Source organism: Oncorhynchus mykiss, chromosome 19, assembly GCF_013265735.2.
Source record: "Oncorhynchus mykiss isolate Arlee chromosome 19, USDA_OmykA_1.1, whole genome shotgun sequence".
Taxonomy (NCBI): domain Eukaryota; kingdom Metazoa; phylum Chordata; class Actinopteri; order Salmoniformes; family Salmonidae; genus Oncorhynchus; species Oncorhynchus mykiss.
Window position 1 is genome coordinate 27,149,577 of NC_048583.1, and position 25,472 is coordinate 27,175,048.

The 25,472-nt window shown below is 41.4% G+C and overlaps 2 protein-coding genes and 1 non-coding gene across 3 annotated transcripts; all 3 read right to left on the reverse strand.

Annotated features, from left to right (window-relative positions):
• Nucleotides 1-4,041: 4,041 nt before the first annotated feature.
• trnal-uaa lies at nt 4,042-4,124 on the reverse strand. The gene has a single exon. It is a non-coding gene; the product is annotated as a tRNA-Leu (tRNA).
• Nucleotides 4,125-5,555: 1,431 nt separating this feature from the next.
• Nucleotides 5,556-11,439, reverse strand: LOC110497590 (syntaxin-11). Its single transcript, XM_021573781.2, has 2 exons — nt 11,292-11,439; nt 5,556-8,937 (listed from the first exon to the last, which is right to left on the reverse strand). Exon 2 carries the CDS (start codon nt 8,930-8,932, stop codon nt 8,051-8,053), a length of 882 nt encoding a protein of 293 aa, XP_021429456.1. The 5' UTR covers nt 8,933-8,937; nt 11,292-11,439; the 3' UTR covers nt 5,556-8,050.
• Nucleotides 11,440-19,330: 7,891 nt separating this feature from the next.
• Nucleotides 19,331-23,608, reverse strand: LOC110497591 (syntaxin-11). Its single transcript, XM_021573782.2, has 2 exons — nt 23,470-23,608; nt 19,331-21,263 (listed from the first exon to the last, which is right to left on the reverse strand). The coding sequence occupies exon 2, from the start codon at nt 21,261-21,263 to the stop codon at nt 20,358-20,360; it is 906 nt and encodes a 301-aa protein (XP_021429457.2). The 5' UTR covers nt 23,470-23,608; the 3' UTR covers nt 19,331-20,357.
• Nucleotides 23,609-25,472: the final 1,864 nt, after the last annotated feature.

Genomic DNA, 25,472 nt, shown 5'->3' on the forward strand with positions numbered 1-25,472 from the left:
ATATATTATATTATAAACCTGCTAAATCAATCACATCCACCATAAAGAAACAGAATGAAAAAAGTGTTTATGTATTTATTTTAGATGCAGCAATTGTTCACGAAGCAATCATTGGATGATTCGGGGAAGTTGTGGTAGAGCAAAGCTGTTTTCCCCTCCTTCATCCATGGTGCTCGTTCAATGTTGACATTTGGAGAGTCCTGTGAACATCAACTGTCAATGAACTTGTCATTCTGAACAGCACCATCTTCCTAATTGACAACCTCGACATTGGCATAATATGAAATCTGATGGGCAACAGCAGCACCCCCATAACCTCCATAAAGTCTAAAGATATGTTCCAAAAAAAAATCTCTGTCAAGCATGTTGCTATGTGTACAATCTGTTATTGACAAAAAGGGAATATTAATCAAATATATAAACTTTATTGTTCCATGTACAATAGATTGATGAGTGTTTATTAGGAAAGTGGTGGTGGATTGCATGTGGATGGTAGTCATGGATAATGATGGATGTTTGTCATCCTGCAGTCGGAACGGAAGCATGACCAGGGGCTCAGGTCCTCTGGGAGATGAGACAAAGAAAAGAGGGGGGCTGATAGTAGGAGCATGCCTAAGATCACACATTTCACCAGGGCCCATATTCACAAAGCATCCAATGCTGCTTTTTTGACTAACATCAGTGTTACACTAGTGTATACACCCTTTTGTTATGCTAGTGAAATTGTTTCCATAGCTAGGGCTGTGAGGACTTGTGAAGAGCAGAATCAACAGCCTCTGCATAATCAAAACAGTTGCTTCGTGAGAAGATAATATTCACAGTTAGCCAATGTTATGTAAATGCCAGCTGAAAAGTACCAGTGGCCTGGCTTTGGCCCCAAGTGAGAGCAGGCCTGCCGGAGCCATGGCCCAGAGAGACACGGGTGCCGGACCAAGTAGACGGAAACAGAAAAGTCTGAGCCTTTTGGGAAAAACACAGAGGTAAATCCTGCAATCAAACGGGCTAAACATCAGTACAGAGACAAAGTGGAGTCGCAATTCATCGGCTCAGACACGAGACAAATGTGGCAGGGTCTACAGACAATCACGGATTACAAAGGGAAAACCAGCCACGTCGTGGACACCGACGTGCTTCTGGACAAGCTAAACACCTTTTCCCCCTTTGAGGATAACACAGTGCCACCGACGTGGTCCGCTCCCAAGGACTGTGGGCTCTCGTTCTCTGTGGCCGACTTGAGTAAGACGTTTACGCGTGTTAACACTTGCAAGGCTGCTGCCCCAGACGGTATCCCTAGTATCCCTAGAGCATGCACAGACCAGCTGGCTGGAGTGTTTACAGACATATTCAATCTCTCCATATCCTAGTCAGCTGTCCCCACTTGCTTCAAGATGTCCACCATAGTTACTGTACCCAAGAAAGCAAAGGTAACTGAACTGAATGACTATCTCACTCACTTCTGTCATCATGAAGTGTTTTGAGAGGCTAGTTAAGGATCATATCACCTCCATCTTACCTGACACCCTTGAACAACTTCAGTTTGCATACCGCTCCAGTAGATCCACAGATATATCTGCCATTTCACTGCACACTGCCCTATCCCATCTGGACAAGAGGAATGTATGTATGTATGTAAGAATGCTGTTCATTGACTATAGCTCAGCCTTCAACCCCATAGTACCATCCAAGCTCATCATTAAGCTCGAGGCCCTGGGTCTGAACCCAGCACTGTGCAACTGGGTCCTGGACTTCCTGAGGGGCCACCCCCAGATGGTGAAGGTAGGAAACAACAACTGCACTACAATGATCCTCAACACAGGGGCTCCTCATGGGTGCGTGCTCAGCCCCCTCCTGTACTCCCTATTCACCCATGACTGCGTGGCCACGCACGCCTCTAACTCAATCATCAAGTTTGCAGACGACAAAACAGTAGTAGGCCTGATTACCGACAATGACGAGACAGCCTACAGAGTGGAGGTGAGGGCCCTGGAGTGGTGCCAGAAAAATAACCTCTCCCTCAACGTCAACAAAACAAAGGAGCTGATCGTGGACTTAAGAAGACAACAGAGCGAGCATGCCCCTTTTCACATCGACGGGACCGCAGTGGAGAAGGTGAAAAGCTTCAAGCTTCTCAGCATAAACATCACTGACAATCTGAAATGGTCCACCCACACAGACAGTGTGGTGAAGAAGGCACAACAGAGCCTCTTTAACCTCAGGAGGCTAAAGAAATCTGTCTTAGCCCCTAAGACCCTCACAAACTTTTACAGATATACAATTGAGAGCATCCTATCGGGCTGTATCCCCGCCTGGTACGGCAACTACACTGCCCGCAACAGTAGGGCTATCCAGAGGGTGGTGCGGTCTGCACAGCACACTGCCTGCCCTCCAGGACACCTACAGTCACTGATATCACAGGAAGGTCAAAAAAGATCATCAAGGACATCAACCACCCGAGCCACCTCCTCAAATTTGCTTTGCTAAAATCACCAGCTACAATAAATGGGGCCTCAGGATATGTGGTTTCCAGATTGCACAAAGTCCAGTGTAGTTCCTTGAGGGCTGTCTTGGTATCAGCTTGAGGGGGAATATACACAGCTGTGACTATAACTGGAGATAATTCTCTTGGGAGGTAATATTGTCGATTGTGAGGTATTCTAGATCAGGTGAACAAAATGACTTTAGTTTCTGTACGTTATCACAATCACACCATGAGTAGTTAAGCATAAAACATACACTAACGCCTTTATTCTTCCCAGAGAGTTCAATATTCCTGTCTGGGCGATGTACTGAGAACCCAGCTGGCTGTATGGACGGGGACAGTATATCCGGAGAGAGCTATGATTCCGTGAAACAGAGTATCAGTCCCTGATATCTCTCTGGAAGGAGATCCTCGCCCTGAGCTCATCTACTTTATTGTCCAGAGACTGAACATTCGCGAGTGAAATATACTCGGAAGTGGTGGATGGAGTGCACACCTCCTGAATCGGACTAGAAGTCCACTCCGAATAACTATTCTCCGCTGGCGGCATCTTGGAGCAGCCTCTGGGATAAGTTCAATTGTCCTGGGGGGCTGATCGTAATGTTGGGGAGTTATCGCCGCTCAGATATCCAAAAGTTATTTCCAGCTGTATGTAATAACACAAAAAAACGTTCTGGGCTAATAATGTAAGAAATAATACACAAAATATATATATATATACTTCAAAGGAGCTAGCAGCAGGACTGCCATGTCTGTGGGCGACAGGCTCTTTCCATTGAATACAGGTGGTTGACTTCAACAACCTTCATCAAATATTTAAAAAAGGATTAGGATTACAATAATGATTACAATACTAATTTATCTACAAATATAAAGAAATGGTAGGCGGGAGCTAGACAACCTGCCATGAGGCTTTGTGGACAACGTCTCCCATTGTTAGGGTCAGTATATCCATTAACTTTGGTTTTACTATGTTTTACTCAGACCAAAATCTGTATGGAGATTCGTGAGAGAGGCTCGAATTTGTTCAACAAAAAAATGTAATTGGTAATTTGATCTAATAGCAGTTTCATAATGTTTAGGTTATTCTGAAGTCACTGATGCAAGTGGACGCACGTGGCATTTCGGCAACTGAAAAAAACAACGTTATATCTGAGTTGTGCCTGTTGTCATAGAGATAGATAGAGGACTAGATTGATATAACCTTTTTAAGGGACAATGCCATGGTGGGCTTTCACCATTTTTGTTTTAGGAGACTCATTCAGCCTCAATGGCGCTGCTCATGCTGTCACAGATACAATAGCACCGATACAAAGATGAGTTCTCTATCTAATCTCTATGTCCTGTTGTTCGCGTATCTGCCCTCTCATTGGCTAGAATGGTCCCACCTGATCTCCGCCTGCCTTCCATCTTTGAGGACATGTATTTCAATTGTTATTCCGGTCACTTGACAATATAATGGACAGTGGTAGCGCTGTAACTATTTCAGGTTGTGAATACATTTTCCGCATATTGACATTACCAATGACATCAGGAACTATTAACAAAAGAAGTGCGCTGATTACCAGGAGTGGGGTTCGAACCCACGCGGACATATGTCCATTGGATCTTAAGTCCAACGCCTTAACCACTCGGCCATCCTGGTTGGCGTCGAAATGAGGGCCAATAACAGATCATGGATATCAATATTTACTGAAAAGGTTAATCATTGTTACTCGCAAAAATGTAACATTCCAATGTAAAAAAAAAATCTTAATCAAACGGCATTATTTGTCGTTGCAGCGGGTGCTACTGTGATTAGCAAAGCAGATAGGTACTCTGACATTCTATTGTAACGATTTTGCAAGACTACTGTCGATTGACCATAATGACTTCAGCCTGATCAACAGATACAAATTAATACTATCAAATTAATACATTTCCTTGATGACGATACGGTATAAATTGGGCAGCCAATTGTACAGTTATTTGAAAGATGTGCTTTGTATTATTTCCCCTTGATAGGCAAACATTTCATTGGGGAGTGATAGAAGTGAAGTGATAGAAAAAGTACCCAATTGTGGTACTTGAGTAAAAGTATAGATAAATTAACACAAAGTTACTCATGTAAAAGATAGTCACCCAGTAAAATACTACTTGAATACAAGTCTAAAATTATTTGGTTCTAAATGTATTTAAGTATCAAAAGTAAATGTAATTGCTAAAATATACTTAAGTATCAAAAGTATAAATAATTTCAAATCATATTAAGCAAAGCAGATGGCACCATTTTCTTGTTTTTAAAATGTACAGATTGCTAGAGGCACACCAACACTCAGACATAATTTACAAATTATGCACTTGTGTTTAGTAAATCCGTCAGATCAGAGGCAATAGGGATGACCACGTGCTCTCTTGATAAGTGCCTGCTGCAGCAGCATTGGTATAGGCAAAACTTGATTGCCCAATGACCGACCATATGCCGCAAACTTCCTGTAGCCTAAGTGATTGACTCACATTCTAAAACATCGGGCACATTGAATTATATTTAATATACTGTAGGTTGAAGCTCAATTATGTAATACCAACTGACTTGTGGAAGTATGACTATATAGTTTGCACATCCAATCCTTTCAGATCTACACAGCAGGATCATTAGATATCTTCCGGGAAGGGGCAGTGGTCGATTTAGGATTGGGCGATTGCCAAACAGCGATAGGAACCTCACTTGCTGGTGGGGTTATGGAACACAGACGTTGAAAGTTAGCCTACATGTCACAGCAATCTGATGAGCATTCTATGAGTCTGTTTTTGACTCATGCTAGACACTAAAAATATCAATGTTTTCTTGGATATCTGCATGTGATGTGTTCTATATAATGGAAATATCAAGGTACCTTCTTGTTTTCTTAACAATGTAATAATCCAGTTGAGTCATTTTGAGGTTTCCTTCAGTTGCAATATCAGTCCGTGTAGCAATAACAGTTGTCTCCAAGAAAAGAACTCAAAAGTATCACAATTATGAGTTTAGAATGAAGCATCATGATCAAGTAATTGTGTACATCAAAAATGGATGCTCATATGAAACACAAAGGGCCATTCTACAGCATTTGTATTCATAAACATCACAATATCCTGTCAATAAACACAAGTCATGTAAAAAAAAAAAAAAAAGTAAAATCAAACATTCAATACAGCAGAACGTTATAGGACAAGTGGGAGAAGTAAGCATTTGAACTGCACTCAAGTAAACATTCTTGATTGACTAATCAAGTATTCCTTTAACTGCCAGCCTGGAGCATCGAACAAGTGTTTTGTTTTTACATTAAAGAAATGGAACACCCCATAGCACACTTGCATGTTAGCTTCTGTTCGATATCAAGATGCTTGGTCTTCTCTCCTAACACCAGCTAGGCAAGGGTGTTAATATAAAATGTATATTTTACAGTAAAGAGGCAGAAATGGCTGCATGACATACAAAATGGCACATTCTCATTCAAACTGCATAAATAATTTTAAACAAACATACCACTGAGTGTACAAAACATTAGGAACACTTGCTCTTTCCATGACAGACTGACTAGGTGAATCAGTTGAAAGCTATGATCCCTTATTGATGTCACCTGTAAATCCACTTTAATCAGTGTAGATGAAGGGTTAAAGAAGGTTGTTTAAACCTGGAAACATGGATTGTGTATGTGTGCCATTTAGATGGTGAATGGGCAAGACAAAATATTGAAGTGCCTTTCAGTTGGGAATGGTAGTAGGTTCAACTCAATATTAAAGTGTTCTTAATATTTTGTACACTCAGTGTACATTGGAACACCCATACTGTACATCTGAAAATATTCAGGATCAAGTGCATACTTGTGTAAACAACTGCAAATGGATTAATTCTACTTCTTTAAATACATTGTCATGGCCATGAAAACACTTTTGAGAGGATCTTGACTTGAGAAAAAACAATAACACTAATATCGGTCTGTCTGCCTCACTTGTTGCAGCATGGGAAACAGCAACAGAACAACTTCCTACAGGGGTTGTTCTTCTTGTACTTCACCGCCAGCTTGATCTGAGCCTGGGCCTTGCCCACAAAGTCTGTTGTTGCGACTACGTTGGCCTCTATGTTGTCCACCATGGCCCCCTATTCCTCCACCAGCAGAGCCATCTGGAAGAACAGCTCATGGATGTCCATATAGTGGAAGTATTACTATATCGTTTACGCATCCAATCATTTCAGATCTACACAGCGGGATCATTAGATATATGTGGGGAAGGAGCAGTGAGTGGTTGATTTAGGATTGGGCGATTGTCGAAACAGAGAGATAGGTACCTCACTTGCTGGTGGGTTTATGGAACACAGACGTTGAAAGTTAGCCTTACACGTCACAGCAATCTGATGAGAATTTTCTGAGCCTGTTTTTGACTCACGATGGACACTAAAAAAAGCAATGGTCTCTTGGATATCTGCATGTGATGTGCACTATATACAATGGAAAAATTGAGGCACATTCTTGTTTTCTTCACAATGTAAATTCCCGTTGAGTCATTTTGAGGTTGCCTTCAGTTGCAATATCAGTCAGTGTAGCAATAACGGTTGTGTCTCCAAGAAAAGAAACTCAAATGTATCACAATTATGCGTTTAGAATGACGCATCATGATCAAGTAATTGTGTACATCAAAAAATAGATGCTCAAATAAAACACAAAGGGCCATTCTACAGCGTTTGTATTCATAAAAATCACAATATCCTGTCATAAAACATAAATAATATAAAAAAAATGGACAAATAATCAAACATTCAATACAGCTGAAGGTTAAAGGGAATAGTGGGAGAAGGAAACATTTGAACTGCACTCAAGTAAACATTCTTGATTGACTAATCAAGTATTCTTTTAACTGCCAGTCTGGAGCACCGAACAAATGTTTTATTTTTTTACAACATTAAAGAAATGGAACACCCCATATCACACTATGGCATGTTAGCTTCAGCAGTTTGTCATTGAGATACTGGATCTTCTCTCCTAACGCCAGCTAGGCAAGGGTGTTAATGTACAATAAGAGATAGAAATAGCTGCATATGACATACAAAATGGCACCCTCGTTCAAACTGCAGAAATCATTTTAAACATACAATGAGTACACAAAACATTAGGAACACCTGCTCTTTCCATGACAGGTGAAAGCTATGATCCCTTGTTGATGTCACCTGTTAAATCCACTTATATCAGTGTAGATGAAGGGGAGGAGACGGGTTAAAGAAGGAATTTTAAGTCTGGAGACATGGATTGTAAATGTATGCCATTCAGAGGGTGAATGGGCAAGACAAAATACTGAAGTGCCTTTCAGTTGGGAATGGTAGTAGGTTCAACTCAATATTAAGAAGTTGTTCTTAATATTTTGTACACTCAGTGTACATTGGAACACCCATACTGTACATCTGAAAATATTCAGGATCAAGTGCATACTTGTGTAAACAACTGCAAATGGATTAATTCTACTTCTTTAAATACATTGTCATGGCCATGAAAACACTTTTGAGAGGATCTTGACTTGAGATAAAACAATAACACTAATATCGGTCTGTCTGCCTCACTTGTTGCAGCATGGGAAACAGCAACAGCACAACTTCCTACAGGGGTTGTTCTTCTTGTACTTCACCGCCAGCTTGATCTGAGCCTGGGCCTTGCCCACAAAGTCTGTTGTTGCGACTACGTTGGCCTCTATGTTGTCCACCATGGCCCCCTGTTCCTCAACCAGCAGAGCCATCTGAAAGAACAGCTCATGGATGTCCTTGATCCGACTCTCCAGCTCAACCAGCTCCTTGTGCCGGTTCTCGATCTCCGTAAGCGCTGATCGCGCCGTCCGCCCGTCCGCCAGGAGGTTGTCGGAGAACACGTTCCACTTTCCCGTCTCGACCATCTCCTCAATCTGATCTCCGGTCACCTCCTTGCCCATTATCTTTGCCTGGCGCTGGATCCGGGTCTTGCAGTTCTCCCTCTGGCCCATCTCTGCTTGGTTGTACTCAGACATGGCCTCGTGGAAGGCCCCGGTGAGAGAAACATACTGTGAGCGCACCATGCGGACCAGAGCAGAATGGGCACCATGCTCTTCTTCCAGCTCTTTGTGCTGCATGCCGATCTTCTCCAGCCGTGTGTAGATGCCCTCCCCCCGGGTCTTGATGCCCTTGGCCAGGGCATTGGAGTCTCGTTTGATGGAGCTGATCCTCCGGACAGAGGTGAGGAATCGGGAGTTCTGCTTGCCCAGGCACTTCACATCCACCTGGAGCAGAGCGATCTCCTTCCTGATTGACTGGACCTCTCTGAAGATGCTGTCCATCATGTCTTCGCCTTCGAACACCACTGTCTGGTGCTCCAGCTGTTCCTCGTCATCAGTGCCCCGACCCTGACCTCGCTCGTCCATGTCTGAAGAAGCGGGGGCCACCCCCTTCAGGTCAACCAGTCTGTCTCTCATCCTACCTGGAATGGGAGGGAAATATTGAGGGTTACTAAATGATCTCCTTATCATCTCCTCTCTTTCATCCTACTTACTGTATATTGTAGAGCAGAATCCTGCTAGAGCAGTGCAGTTTTCATTCTTTATGGTCATTCAAGAAATGTCAGCTATTGATGACTTTTTCATGCCTTAAAGAAGTTAGTGAGCTGCATAAACTGTATTAAGTGCAGCATATCTGATTTAAACAGATAACAGCCACAAGCCCTCTTTCTATTAAGGCAATTTAAGGCCATTCTATAAGAGGAAATTAAATGACACCTATTAGCGCTGCAGACGATACAGGACTATTAAAGGCCCAGTGCACTACTTTTGTGAAGAAAATAAATGCTTCAATGTTTTAATTAATATGTTGGGTTTTTTCAGCACCCCCTATATGTTGCGGCTATGGGCGTTGGTGACTTTATTTTTTATAGACATCAGTTATTACATTCCACTCCATTGACTCATAGGACATCGATAACAAAAGTTACGATTTTAACAACAATTTGATCACTAAAAGACATAGATGATAAAATCTGTTTCTTTACCACCCTTTAACACACCTTGAACCTTTACCAAGCATTTAATTATAGGCTTAGGTTATGACTTATCGTCTCTCTGTAATCTCTTTCATGAGGCTACATGTATTTTACTGTTATGGTAGGCTAGACAAGAGAATGCAATATGACAAGTTTCTTTCTGTGCACCAACTGAACACCATGGCAAATGTGTCAAGCCAAAACACAAGCGCACGTACACACCTACAGTACAGTACCAGTCAATCGTTTGGACACACATACTCATTCAAGGGTTTTTCTTTATTTGTACTATTTTCTACATTGTAGAATAATAGTGAAGACATCAAAACTATGTGATTCTTGTGACTCTTCAAAGTAGCCACCCTTTGCCATGATGCCAGCTTTGCACACGCTTTGCATTCTCTCAACCAGCTTCATGACATGAGGTGGTCACCTGGAATGCATTTCAATTAAGAGGTGTGCCTTGTTAAAAGTTATTTGGTGGAATTTCTTTCCTTCTTAATGCGTTTGAGCCAATCAGTTGTGTTGTGACAAGGTAGGGATGGTATACAGAAGATAGCCCTATTTGGTAAAATACCAAGTCCATATTATGGCACAAACAGCTCAAATAAGCAAAGAGAAACGACAGTCCATCATTACTTTAAGGCATGAAGGTCAGTCAAAAACAGAAAATGTCAAGAACTTTGAACGTTTCTTCAAGTGCAGTCCAAAAACATCAAGCGCTATGATGAAACTGGCTCTCATGAGGACCACTACAGGAAAGGAAGACCCAGAGTTACCTCTGCTGCAGAGGATAAGTTTATTAGAGTTAACTGCACCTCAGATTGCAACCCAAATAAAATGCTTCACAGAGTTCAAGTGGTCTGATGAGTCCAACTGCCATGTCTTTGTGAGATGCAGAGTATGTGAACGAATGATCTCAGCATGTGTAATTCCCACTGTGAAGCATGGAGGAGGAGGTGTGATGGTGTGGGGGTACTTTGCTGGTGACACTATCTGTAATTTATTTAGAATTCAAGGCACACTTAATCAGCATGGCTACCACAGTATTCTGCAACGATACGCCATCCCATCTGTTTTGCGCAAAGTGGGACTATCATTTGTTTTTCAACAGGACAATGACCCAAAACACACCTCCAGACCATGTAAGGTCTATTTGACCAAGAAGAGTGATTGAGTGCTGCATCAGATGACCTGGCCTCCACAATCACCCGACCTCAACCCAATTGAGATGTTTTTTTGATGAGATGGACCGCAGAGTGAAGGAAAAGCAGCCAACAAGCATATGTGGGAACTCCTTCAAAACGGTTGGAAAAGCATTCCTCATGAAGGTGGTTGAGAGAAAGCCAAGAATGTGCAAAGCTGTCATCAAGGCAAAGGGTGGCTACTTTGAAGAATCTCAAATATAAAATATATTTTGATATGTTTAACACTTTTTTGATTACTACATGATTCCATATTTGTTATTTCAAAGTTTTGATGTCTTCACTATTATTCTACAATGTAGAAAATAGTTTAACAAATAATATATATAAACCCTTGAATAAGTAGGTGTGCCCAAACTTTTGACTGGTACTGTATATTGGCGACATTGTTTATTGTAACAGAAAACAGGCGCAACATATTACATTTAAGGAATAATTAACATTCAAATGAAATAAAGCAGCTCACAATTTCACTCGCCCAACAACCCAAACTCAACTTGATGAGCAAAACGCATCTCATCACAACCTAGCGTACAGTAGGCTAAATAAAATAACAGGACTGAAACAACTCCAAACGTAATCAGAAACATTTACCTGATATCGTGCTCCGTAGACTATCCTATAACACCAAAATCATTCAAACAGAACAGACAAATGCTCGAAGAATCATTTCCCCTTTCTGCTCCGTTTAGTCATCTAGCTGTGTCTGCCAGGAACCAGCCCACCACCTACTTTATTGCGTATATTCATTAGTGCAAACTGTAGCAAATCGTAACAAAAATTTCGTATTGGGTAAATTCAGATTGAACCCTCCCGTGTCTGCACGTTTGGTTCCGTTTGGTTCCTATTGAATACACCCATGGCAGGGAGTTCCCCATGGCTGCTCTGACTTTTCTCATCCACAACAACAGTGAAGGTGAAAAAGCGGAAGCAAGGACAACAATCACGTTCCCGTTTTCATATTTTAAACTCTTAAAACATTGTTGACATTAATCATTTATATTGTGGTTGTTTTATGTTACTGGAAACATAGTTTTAATCAATGTTGTTGTACATTACACTTCTGGTATATTTGAATGAGCATGATGGAACATATTGTGCCTATGCGGAAGATTCCGACCTGAGTTAAGCGTGCGTAAATGGAACGCAATTCCCGTTTTATGCACTTTTCTCTCTATGCATATTCTGAATTTGAACATAAGCATGAGAACAGTATGGTATTCTGACCTTGATTTAATTCCATGGTACGAATTAATGGCGAGTCGGCGGGGTTTAGCTCCCCTAAATGCAACAAAAGTCTAAATTTGGCGTGTCTTCACATAATGCTAATTTAGCCATTCTCATATTTCTTTAAAAAGCAGTGGTAAATATATTTTACAGTGGTCAATATGAAAATAAACTATTCCAATGAAACGAACATCTCTCTGTCATGGTTTAAAAATATATATATGTGTGGGAAAGCTGCCCAGCTGGTAGGCCTAGTGCTGAATTTCAGCCTCAGCTGAGCTCCTTTATGCATATTTGTTTGCCAGGCGACCTTGATTAAAAAATAAAAAAAAGCCCTTATTCCAATGAATTATATTTATTGTATCATCGTTTGCTTTAGTCATTCAGCTGTTTAGCGCGCTCATTGATACGTTGTTCAGGTGCGCGGGTACTGGTGTTATCCGTGCCATCTGTAGCCAAAAGTAGTAGACCATTTATTTATCTTCATTATATTCTACCTGTTTTCTTTACTGGATCACCTTTGGTATTTGGTATTTATTGGGATCCACATTAGCCGCTGCAAAAACATCAGCTACTCTTCCTGGGGTCCTTATGAAACATGACATAATACATAGTACAGAACATTATTAGTCAAAGGACTGAAATACATACATTTAAAACGTCACACATAGCCTATATATCAATACATACACACAATATATAGGTCTAATACATAATACATGGCAAATTACAATAAATACATATATAAAACGACTGTCTCTTCACAGTCCCCTTTGTGCAGTAAGGTGTTATTTTAACTGTTTAAAAAAAAAACTTTTTTTATTCCTACCTTGAGTTATCTGGGGTGGCAAAGAGTCCCATGTAGTCATGGCTCTATTTAATACTGTGCGTTTCCCAGCCTCTTGTTCTGGACCTGGGGACTGTGAAGAGACCGCTAGTTGCATGTCTTGTGTTGTACCGATGAGTGTCCAAACTGTTGGCCAACTGCTTGAACAGACACTTCGGTACCTTCAACACACCGATACATCGCACAAAGACCAATAGTGATGCAGTTAATCTCTTCACAACTTTGAGCCAGGAGAGACTGACATGGGTGTTACTGGAGCTTTCCCCCCGTGTACATCTAAGTGCAATATGTGCTGCTTTGTCGAGGACCAACTGCAATTTACCTATGTCCCTCTTTGCCGCACATGACCACACAGCTGGGCGGTAATCCAGGTGCGAAAAAACGAGGGCCGACTGAGATGTCAAGAAGGCAGAGCAACGCCCTTTCATGGACAGACCTCTTCCCATTTTAGCAACCATTGAGTCTATATGTTTAGACCATGTGATGATGGTCGATAATTTCAATAGATTAGCCTACAGCCTACAGCTAGATAACAATGCGCATCGAATCCAACCAACAAGTAAGTAAGTATACGTTAATGACAATAAGCCTATGGTTGACTCTTTCGGTTAGAAGCATTCGATTTTGCAATGGTAAAGGCCTATAATTATTTTGGATTTGTGTGCCCATGAGAACTGTTTCACGACAAAACATAATAAAATGAAACGTATGCATAGTTACACTTACAGTGCATTTTCCCGAGATCTATTATTCGTACAGGGTTTAAAAATGACAAATAACACTGTCATACATGTCATTCATGTAAGGAAAGAACGGTAGTGTTTTATGTCACACGATCTGTGAAGACTCCAAACATTAACTCGTGTATTATGGACAACTCATGAACTAGGGTGTAGAACATGTTTTGATTCAACTAATGTATTATATTGAATGTAGGCTAGCTATTCTGCGTGTGTTCATGTGTTTAAAATAGCCTTGGCTGAGAGGGTAGGCTTCCGCAGTGGTGTAGGCCTGGAGGAGGGTAAATGCAAATAAACGCTGTTCACCCACCTTTAAAAAAAATGCATTAAAAGCACAGGGAGCTGTACTTTTTTCATTCCATTCCATTCTGTTTACATTTCTTTCTTCAATCACGTACATGTAGTTGTTCCTGAAGGCCACGAGCATTAGTGGAACATATTAGGCTAATGTTGTGCAATAATTTGGGACATGCAGCCTATTTGAACCATTATGGAACTCAGACCACACGCAGCAGATTAAACCTGGAGCCTGGCGCACGGTTCACGACGACTGGACCGTTGTCATACAGTTACATGATTAGGGAGGGTAGATTAGGTAGATTATGGACTATTGTTCAACGCTTATTGCACACTTTTTTCCACCTTCCAATATTTCATGGATTGACCTTGAATATGACAATTTAGAGGATAAATCAATATATTTTGTGCGTAAAGGCTCTCCAAACCTGTTTTGATTCATGCATACTTTCCTAACACTAAAATTAACCTAAAATCAGAGTATTTTTTAATCTATCAGTTGGTGCTGAAACGGAGACGAATATGCATTAGATGGATTTCTTTCATTGGTCCATATATTCTGAACCCGTTCTGTCGATCTATTCTAGTGAGTCAGCCAAAAAAAGTCAAATTATAGGTATACCATATTTAAAGGGATGGTTTAAGATACATGTACTGAAAAAGCTATTGAATGAAAACTAGAGGAGACAATCTATTGGCCAGCAAGTGGGAGGGTTTTCAGAGGTTGAATTAAATGTATTGAGCACACACGAGGGAACCATGCCTCCAAAGCCCGTTAAGCACCTGCATAAGGTAAGTCTGACTACAAAGTACTGAGAAGTGCTTAGGAACGTCGTACATTTCCTAAATCGGAAACGGACCCTATTATACTAGTGCATGGCAGTTGCCCATTTTCAATTAAGGTAGGCCTACTTTTCATGCAAATCAGGGTGATTTCTAGAGCCACTTCCAATTTCTGAATAAGTGCTGTTTGTTTCTTAATAAATGCTTCTGCTATCGGTAGATAGTGTCTTCAGAAAGTATTCATACCCCTGACTAATTTCACATTTTGTTGTGTTACAGCCTGAATTAAAACATTTATTAAATTGGGTGTTTTTCTCACCCAAGGGCGGTTCGTTGTCCAGTACCTTTCCGTTCACAATGACAATATGGAAACATATTTTTTCAAACGTTAGCAAATGTATTGAAAATGAAATAGATACATATCTTATTTACATAAGTATTCACACGTTTGACAGTGATTACAGCTGTGAGTCTTTCTGGGTAAGTCTCGAAGTTTGCACACCTGGACTACAATATTTGCACATTATTCTTAAAATAATTATTCAAGCTCTGTCAAGTTGGTTGTTGATCATTGCTAGACAGCCATTTTCATGTCTAGTCATAGATTTTCAAGCCAATTTATGTCAAAATTGTAACTAGGCCACTCGGACTAGGTCGTCTTGGTAAGCAACGCCTGTGTATATTTGGCCTTGTGTTGCAGGATGAACCAGGTTTTCCTCTAGGATTTTTCCTGTGTAAGCACAGGCCAAATATACACAGGCGTTGCTTACCAAGACGACATTGAATGTTCCTGAGTGGAACATTCAATTTTTTATTAAAAAAAACTTGCAATAACAAAAGGATTGCAAACTTATTGACTCAATAAATTTCAGCTTTTCATTTTTGAAAATGGGTAAACATTTCTAAAAACATAATTCCACTTTGACAGTATGGGGTATTGTGTGTAGACCAGTGACATACAAACTCAATTTAATCAATTTTAACTTCAGGCTGTAACAACAACATGTGGAAAAAGTACAAGGGTGTGAATACTTTCTGAAATCTGGAGACAGATCATGAGCTGATATTTGGTGCTTTGCAATGGTTCTGTTATAGAATATAATCACTTTATTTTTCCAGAAGGAACTCCTTGTTGTGGCAAGTCAGATAAGATACAGATATATAGTAAACATATAAACATAAGAGCCATACTATACAAGATAAACATACATCAATTTCCATTTCAATCAAAACAATCAAATGTATTTATAAAGCCCTTCTTACATCAGCTGATGTCACAAAGTGCTGTACAGAAACCCAGCCTAAAACCCCAAACAGCAAGCAATGCAGGTGTAGAAGCACAGTCGCTAGGAAAAACTCCCTAGAAAGGCCAGAACCTAGGAAGAAACCTAGAGAGGAACCATGCTATGGCCAGAAGCACAGTCGCTAGGAAAAACTCCCTAGAAAGGCCAGAACCTAGGAAGAATCCTAGAGAGGAACCATGCTATGGCCAGTCCTCTTCTGGCTGTGCTGGGTGGAGATCATAACAGAACATGGCCAAGATGTTCAAATGTTCATAGATGACCAGCAGGGTGAAATAATAATAATCACAGTGGTTGTAGAAGGTGCAACAGGTCAGCACCTCAGGAGTAAATGTCAGTTGGCTTTTCATAGCCGATCATTCAGAGTATCTTTACCACTCTGCTGTCTCTAGAGAGTTGAAAACAGCAGGTCTGGGACAGGTAGCACGTCCGGTGAACAGGTCAGGTTTCCATAGCCGCAGACAGAACAGTTGAAACTGGAGCCGCAGCACACCAGGTGGACTGGGGACAGCAAGGAGACATCAGGCCAGGTAATCCTGAGGCATGGTCCTAGGGCTCAGGTCATCCGAGAGAGAGAATGAAAGAAAGAAAATGAAAGAAAGAAAGAAAGAAAGAGAAAAAGAGAGAGAGAATTAGAGAGAGCACACTTAAATTCACATAGGACACCGGATAAGACAGGAGAAATACTCCAGATATAACAGACTGATCCTAGCCCCCCGACACATAAACTATTGCAGCATAAATACTGGAGGCTGAGACAGGAGGGGTCGGGAGACACTGTGGCCCCATCCGACTATACCCCCGGACAGGGCCAAACAGGCAGGATATAACCCCACCCACTTTGCCAAAGCACAGCCCCCACACCACTAGAGGGATATCTCCAACCACCAACTTACCATCCTGAGACAAGGCCGAGTATAGCCCACGATGATCTCCCCCATGGCACAACCCAAGGGGGGCGCCAACCCTGACAGGAAGATTACGGCAGTGACTCAACCCACTCAAGTGACACACCCCTCCTAGGGATGGCATGGAAGAGCACAAGTAAGCCAATGACTCAGCCCCTGTAATAGGGTTTGAGGCAGAGATCCCAGAGTAGAGAGGGGAATCGTCCAGGCAGAGACAGCAAGGGCGGTTCGTTGCGCTAGTACCTTTCCGTTCACCTTCACACTCCTGGGCCAGACTACACTCAATCATTGGACCTACTGAGGAGATGAGTCTTCAATAAAGACTCATCTTCTATAGGCTAGGGGGCAGCATTTTCACTTTTGGATGAAAAGCGTGCCCAGAGTAAGCTGCCTCCTACTCAGTCCCAGATGCTAATATATGCATATTATTAGTAGTATTGGATAGAAAACACTCGGAAGTTTCTAAAACTGTTTGAATGATGTCTGTGAGTATAACAGAACTCATATGGCAGGCAAAAACCTGAGAAAAAATCCAACCAGGAAGTGGGAAATCTGAGGTTTGTAGTTATTCAACTCTTGGCCTATCGAATACACAGTGTCTATGGGGTCATATTGCACTTCCTAAGGCTTCCACTAGATGTCAACAGTCTTTAGAACCTTGTTTGAAGCTTCTACTGTGAAGTGGGGGCGAATGAGAGGGGAATGAGTCAGAGGTCTGCCAGAGAGCCACGAGCTCAGTCTCACGCCTTCACGTGATAGTTAGCTTTGTTCCATTGCAATTCTACAGACAAAGGAATTATCCGGTTGGAACATTATTGAAGATTTATGTTAAAAATATCCTAAAGATTGATTCTATACATCGTTTTGTACATGTTTCTACAGACTGTAACAGAATTTTTTGACTTTTTGTCTGCTGCTAGTGACCGCGCGTCATGAGTTTGGATTGTGTATTGAACGCGCTAACAAAAAGGAGGTATTTGGACATAAATGATGGACGTTATCGAACAAAACAAACATTTATTGTGGAACTGGGATTCCTGGGAGTGCATTCTGATGAAGATCATCAAAGCTAAGTGAATATTTATAATGCTATTTCTGACTTCTGTTGACTGCACAACATGGCTGATATCTGTTTGGGTTGTTTTGGTCTCTGAGCGCCGTACTCAGATTATCGCATGGTGTGCTTTTTCCGTAAAGTTTTTTTGAAATCTGACACAGCTTTTGGTTTGCTTGAGTCGTAAAGCCTTTTTGAAATCGGACACTGTGGCTGCATTTACAACATGTGTATCTTTAAAATGGTGTACAATACATGTATGTTTAAGGAATTTTAATTATGGTATTTCTGTTGTTTTGAATTTGGCGCCCTGCAGTTTCACTGGCTGTTGACGAGGTGGGACACTAATGTCCCACGTACCCTAGAGAGGTTAAAGGTTGAGACCAAGTCTGCGTCTCTCACATGGATAGGCAGACCATTCCATAAAAATGGAGCTCTATAGGAGAAAGCCCTGCCTCCAGCTGTTTGCTTAGAAATTCTAGGGACATTAAGGAGGCCTGCGTCTTGTAACCGTAGTATACATGTAGGTATGTACCACAGGACCAAATCGGAAAGATAGGTAGGAGCAAGCCCATGTACTGATTTGTAGGTTAGCAGTAAAACCTTGAAATCAGCCCTTGCCTTAACAGGAAGCCAGTGTAGAGAGGCTGACACTGGAGTAATATGATAAAAAAATGTTGGTTCTAGTCAAGATTCTAGCAGCTGTGTTTAGCACTAACTGTAAGTTTATTTATTGCTTTATCCGGGTAGCCGGAAAGTAGAGCATTGCAGTAGTCTAACCTAGAAGTAACAAAAGCATGGATTCATTTTTCGGCATCGATTTGGAAAGAACGTTTCTGATTTTTGCAATGTTACGTAGATGAAAAAAAGCTATTCTTGAAACAGTTTTGATATGTTCGTCAAAAGAGAGATTAGGGTCCAGTGTAACGCCGAGGTCCTTCACAGTTTTATTTGAGACGACTGTACAACCATCAAGATTAATTGTCAGATTCAACAGAAGTTCTCTTTGTTTCTTGGGACCTAGAACTAGCATCTCTGTTTTGTCCGAGTTTAAAAGTAGAACATTTTCAGCCATCCACTTCCCGTCTGAAACACAGGCTTCCAGGGAGGGCAATTTTGGGGCTTCACCATGTTTCATCGAAATGTACAGCTGTGTGTCGTCCGCATAGCAGTGAAAGTTAACATTATGTTTCCGAATGACATCACCAAGAGGTAAAATATATAGTGAAAACAATAGTGGTCCTAAAATGGAGCATTGAGGAACACCGAAATGTACAGTTCATTTGTCAGAGGACAAACCATCCACAGAGACAAACTGATATCTTTAAAAGCTGTACTGATGCCGGTACAAAACTGTTAGTGCTTCTCTTGGTTTTAAGAGTTAAAGACCTGAGTCTGCACCCTGATGGCAGTATTGCATACTGGTTGTTCAGCGGATGTGCTAGATCCCAAATGATTTATTACCCCTCTTGTATGTGTGGTATTAGTAAATGTCTCAGGGGTACCTTTTGGCTTCTCCCTTTAATCTTACCACTGGTATTCCACAAGGTATTCTGACTTGCCCATGTGATGGAGCCAAACCAGGAAACTAAACTAAATGTTATGACAGACGCAATAAAACATCTGTAAAATGACTGTAAAACAAATGGATTATTAACAATGATTGACATTTTGATAACACTTGCCCACAGTTGGCTCAAAAGTTTAGCTTATTGTAAACTATTGTGCAAAGATACTTATTCTCATCCACCTGTTCAATGCTCTGGCCACCGATGTTGATTGCCTTTGGAGCTGATGTTTCCTTCCTAAAATCTATGGCAAGGTCTTTGATCTTGGTGGCATTCAGCTCACAGAACACACCTGACAAGTCCTTGTGACAGGACTTCAGAACATGGTTACTAATGTTACCTGGGCCAGTGGCTTTGTTTTTTTTTTTTTTTTTTATTATTTTACCAGGTAAGTTGACTGAGAACACATTCTCATTAACAGCAACGACCTAGGGAATAGTTACAGGGGAGAGGAGGGGGATGAATGAGCCAATTGTAATCTGGGGATGATTAGGTGACCTTTACTGCTATTACTATTATTAGGTGACTGTTTACTGCTATTCATTTTAAAACCCTATCAACATCTGCTTCCTCTATTACCAAATCAGCTTCCCATTGTGCTAATGATAAGAGTTCACACAGCAGCTCATCCTTCTCAGTACTAAAGTCCAGATTATCAAACCTAGAATAGAAAGAGTTCAGACTCTCTGCGAACTCAATGCAATGTTCTTTTGATTGAAAGTGTCGTTTGGTTGGTAGTCCAGAGAGTTTTTAGGCCCTTCTATGCATCCCTCATACAGTATGTCCCTCCTGGCAATGGTTATCCATCGTTACCTGGCCTTATTGCAGGCCAACCTCCCAGTCCCACTGCTTTCTTTTAAAAAAATCACATTATTTACATTAATATCAAGATAATGAATGTATCACATACACAATGTATCAGATGAGATATACAATCATATGCAACATGGAAAGCAGCAACAGCACAGTTTCTTGATGGGATTGTTCTTGTCATATCTTTTGGCTTTGTTCAGTTGAACCCTGGCACCCGCGATAGGTGCCTCCGTCTTTTGTACGTTGGTCTCGATGTTGTTGAGCACCGCTCCCTGTTCCTCTGTCAGCACAGCCACATCCAGAAACAGCTCTTGAACCCCCTGGATCCTCTTCTCCAGGTCAAGCAGCTCTTTGTGTCTACTAGCGATCTGTGTCAGTGCCGACTGGGCCGTCCCATCAGCCAGGGCGTTGAAGATATTCAACTGCTGCCCGCTCTCCATCATCTCCTCAACCTCCTCAGACGTGACGTCTCTGCCCACAATCGCCATCTGTCTCTGGATCAGTTTCTTACAGTTCTCCCTGTGTCCCAGCTCTGTCTCGTTGTAGTCGAACATCACTTCCCTGAAGGTGGTGCTCAGGTTGGTGTACTGCGTCCGGGCGATGCGTACCACGTGGTCAGTGCTACCTCGCTGAACCTCCAGCTTCCTGGTCTCCCTGTTCATCCTGTGTAAGCTCTGCAACACAGCCCCTCCTCTGGCCTTGATGTCTGTTGCAATGTTGTTGGCGTCCCTGATCACATCACTGGTGTCGTCCATAAATGTGTTGTTCAAGGCGTGGTAGTTCTGGTCCCGGAGCTGGGCATGGTCTTCCTGGATCTGTTGGATCTCCTGCCGAACATTTTGGGCCTCCTGGAGAATGCTGTTCAGCTCAGGGTCGTTGACAGGCACCACTGTTGCACGGTTCCTGCCCGAATGGGCAGACAGGTCATCTAGGTCCAGGTCCACATTGGTGAAGGCCTCATTGGTGTGACCTCCTCCTCCTCCAGGCTCGTCCAACGCATCCTGAAGTTGGCCAAATCTGTCTTTCATCTGGAGAGAGAGAGAGAGAGAGAGTCAGTGCTAACCAGTGACCCAGCCACCATACCATACCACCAGGCTACCCATCTCCTACCTGTGTTGTCCCTCCTGCCTTGCTGGATTCCAATGGCCCATTAGGAAATCTATTTATTTGTCACACATTATTAAGATTGAAGCACTTCTCAGTAGTTGCTATTTCGACTTACTGTATAAGGGGCTTTCAGGTGTGGCTCCATTGCGCACACTGAATACATTTAAAACTTCTTTGGGATCAGTGTCCCTTCCACGGGACGGTTGAGCTAACGTAGGCTAATGCGATTAGCATGAGGTTGTAATTTCACCTCCTGCATATGAGGACATATCTAAGGAACTCAGTCAGGGTCTCAACTTGCTTTTGAGAGTTAGAATAGTAGAATACACAAGGGGAAATTTCAAAACTTAATTTGTTGTGCATCAGCAGTCTTCCTAGTGTTATATGTCACTCACTGACAGTCACTAAATAATCCCATGTCAGTTAAAACATTTTATATTGGTAAATTAGTCTAGTTAGTCTATCCAGTTTCTAAACTTGTGGTAATCTTGCAGTAAAAATGTTTCTGAACCCCATAGCAAAATGTGTAGAATTGCGGGAAATGAGCTGTACAACAGCTGTAAAGCAAACTCATTTGTTTACTTTTTTTTTATAAAATGTTTTTTTCTGCTAACAGATCCCTCTGTACGTATTACATTCTAGTTTTTAATCCCAGCTATTTTAGTAAATGAAGCCACAGCAACCAATGTGATAATGGCTGGGGTCAATCCCGTGACAATATGTCAATGCGAGAATACATCGTAAGCAGACCAAGTGGAGATTTTTGAATGGAGGCCCTTGAGAGTGTCGGATTTGGGCAACAAAAAAATGTGATTGCTAATTTTCTAAATTAGGTTTATTTGATCGAATAGAAGTTTTGTGATATTTAGGTTGTTCCGAATGTACTTATATAAGTGTACACATGTGGCAACTTTAGGAAAAACGATTTTATATCTATCTCTTATGGCCTCAATGTTGAAACGTATCTGCCCTCGCATTGGCTAGAATGTTCCCACCTGATCTCGCCTCCTGCCGCCTGCCTTACCACCTTTGTGACAATGATTCCCGTTGTTAGGGCGGAGACAAGACCATCTCGTCCTTATATAGAGTATCTCTGGTCAAGGTAAGAATATCGGCGTATCTGTAGACAACCTCTGCCACACCTCCATCTCTACGATCTCCACCCCAAACGATTAGGTGGCTGTCACATGTGTTTTCTAATGCTTAAAGGTAGAGATGCACAAAGTAAACAGCATAGTGGGTCAAATTCCGCAACAACTAAGAGCGTTGATGCGCGAGGCTCAACTTCTCCGTCTTTTTAGTCCTGTGGGTCGCATGCTGTAACAGAATGAAGCAAACCTGTGCACGTGCACAGATACTGTGTGTGACTGTGTGAATATCTGTGGTGCTGCTGCTCATGGAAAAGTATTTTTGCTGAGTCTACCTTTAAGTTAAATGTCAGAATACGCAATACCTGTAGAGAGAAAAGTGAAAGAAAAAGGGAATTAAGTTCAATTCATGCGGGCATAACTCGGGTCTGAATTCCCCCCCATACTGCCTATTTTCCTACATGCTCTGCCTGTGGTCTTGAATCCCATGATTGGCCGGTATTTTATCCTCTTTTGCCCTCGCCCTTTCCTGTCCTTTACCTGCTTATTTACACACTGATATCTGAGATGTTCAACCAGTTCATCCCATTCATGTTTTAGTTCTTAAAATCAAAATGTCATGCAACGAAACTCACCCAACGAGTTTGTTCTTAATGCAAAGATCTGGTAATAAAGATCATTTTTAAAAGCATACTTGAGCGTGTCTTTTTTTACATGGAAAACTGTTTGTTTTTGATTGAATGAGAGTGACTTGGCAAATTAACCCAAATCATTTACCAAAATCTTTGACAAAAAAACGTTGCTCTTACCCAATATGAGCATGAGAAGTACCTTAAACAAGACACAAGATGAGCTATTTGTCAAAGATTATTATCACATGCCTTTTCACACAGTAGTCTAATATGTAGAGAGTGGAAGGAATGAGATCACATGTAATCATTGAATTAAAGCAACGATTGCGCTCATTTAACTCGAGGACACAATAGTCATAATATTCCAAATCTACATATTTCAATCAGAATGAGATTGGTTTGGTTACCCTTCCAATATGATGAATGTTGGTCGTCCAAATATGTTACATTTCTTCTTCTCTTTTACTCTAAAGTGACCTCAGGAACACAGAAAACGCAGGTGGTGACTAAATATGTCCAATGATGAAAGTGGATGGAACAGGTGAGTTATTCTGAACTGTAAAGCCACTGTCGCTTATTGGCCAAGGTTAAGTTCTTACAACATTCCAGTCACGTCACAGTCTCATGTCACATGGGCCTATGGAATGTCTGGAAGCTATTGTTTTTAAAAACAACATGTCTATTACAGGACGTGTAGTGCCTTTTTGAAACCAGTCTGCCCGTATCACCCTGATTTCAACTGGATCTCAATAAACATATGACTTGTGTCCAAAACAGTGCTTTATAGACCTATTCCAGGTCTATAAGCCCAGAAGGCCTCAAGTTAATAGCACTTTACCTGACCTTGAAAACAAATACGTCTTCCTGTAATACCACGATTGTACATGGCAGTTTTAAAAAAATACTATTTTCATTAAAACACATACACATGCTTTGTTATGGGGTTGTGGCAGGTAGACTGCATAGGGATGATTACCCAAACAACTAAGGCAAATCATGTAGCCTACACTAGGCCAAATATGCACAAGATAACACCTACAAAGTTCACGTCACTGTACACTGACAATGCACACCAAAATAATGTGAGAAATAAGAAGGAAGTATTCTAGATATTTAATCTACCAAGTGGGTGTAGTCGTCAGAGGAAGTGAAACGCTAATGTGAGACAAGATCACCAGTGTTAGTCAGGGCTACATCCCATCCTCCTCTTTACTAAAACCACGGTCATACTGTATACATGCTGAACTGCTGGATTATGTCTCATACCTACAAATAAAATGTTACGTTACTCAATATGATAAATCGTGTTGAGGTTCAACCAATGATATATATATAGTGCCATGAAAAAGTATTTGCCCCCTTTCAAATTTTCCATACTTTTGCATATTTTTAATACTGAATGTTATCCGATCTTCAACCAAAACCTAATATTAGATAAAGGGAACCCGAGTGAATAAATAACACAATAATTACATACTTATTTCATTTATTTCATCAACAAAGTTATGCAACACCCAATGCCCCTGTGTGAAAAAGTAATTGCCCCCTTACACTCAATAACTGGTTGACCCACCTTTAGCTGCAAGGACTCCAACCAAACACTTCCTGTAGTTGTTGATCAGTTTCTCACATCGCTGTGGAGGAATTTTGGCCAACTCTTCCATGCAGAACTGCTGTAACTCAGCAACATTTGTGGGTTTTCAAGCATGAACTGCTCCGTTTCAAGTCCTGCCACATCTCAATTGGGATTAGGTCTGGACTTTGAATAGGCCAGTCCAAAACTTCAAAAGTGTTTTTGGCCATTTTTATGTAGACTTGTGTGTTTTGGATAATTGTGTTGCTGCATGACCGAGCTGCGCTTCAGCTTTAGCTCACAAATGGATGGCCTGACATTCTCCTGTAGAATTATCTGATACAGAGCAGAATTCATGGTTCCTTCAATTAAGGCAAGTCATCCAGGTCCTGAGACAGCAAAGTATCCCCAAAGACCGTTGGAATGACGTTCTTACTGTGGAATGTCGTCCAAAAAGTTACACTTTTGAATCATCTGTCCATAGAACATTCTTCCAAGAGTCTTGACGATCATCCAGGTGCTTTTTGGCAAACTTCAGTCAACTTTTTGGATGACATGGGTCCCATTATACCTGTGCCAAAGCTACAAAAGAGCAAAATTAGATCATCTGAAATAACTACGTAAAATAATAAAGTGAGAGAGTTGTGTGGAGCTTTCCTCTCTTTCCCTCCTCGAATAACTGCAGAACCGTCTTTGTTTCATCACCCTCTGGCTCTCCAGAGGGTGATGCAGGCTGCCCAACGCATTACCGGGGGCAAACTACCCGCCCTCCGGGACACCTACAGCACCCGATGTCACAGGAAGGCCAAAAACATCCTCAAGGACATCAACCACTCG

Excerpts from the sequence above, each read along its gene's own strand:
- LOC110497590 (XM_021573781.2), bottom strand. The coding sequence starts at position 8,932 with ATGAGAGACAGACTGGTTGACCTGAAGGGGGTGGCCCCCGCTTCTTCA.
- LOC110497591 (XM_021573782.2), bottom strand. The coding sequence starts at position 21,263 with ATGAAAGACAGATTTGGCCAACTTCAGGATGCGTTGGACGAGCCTGGA.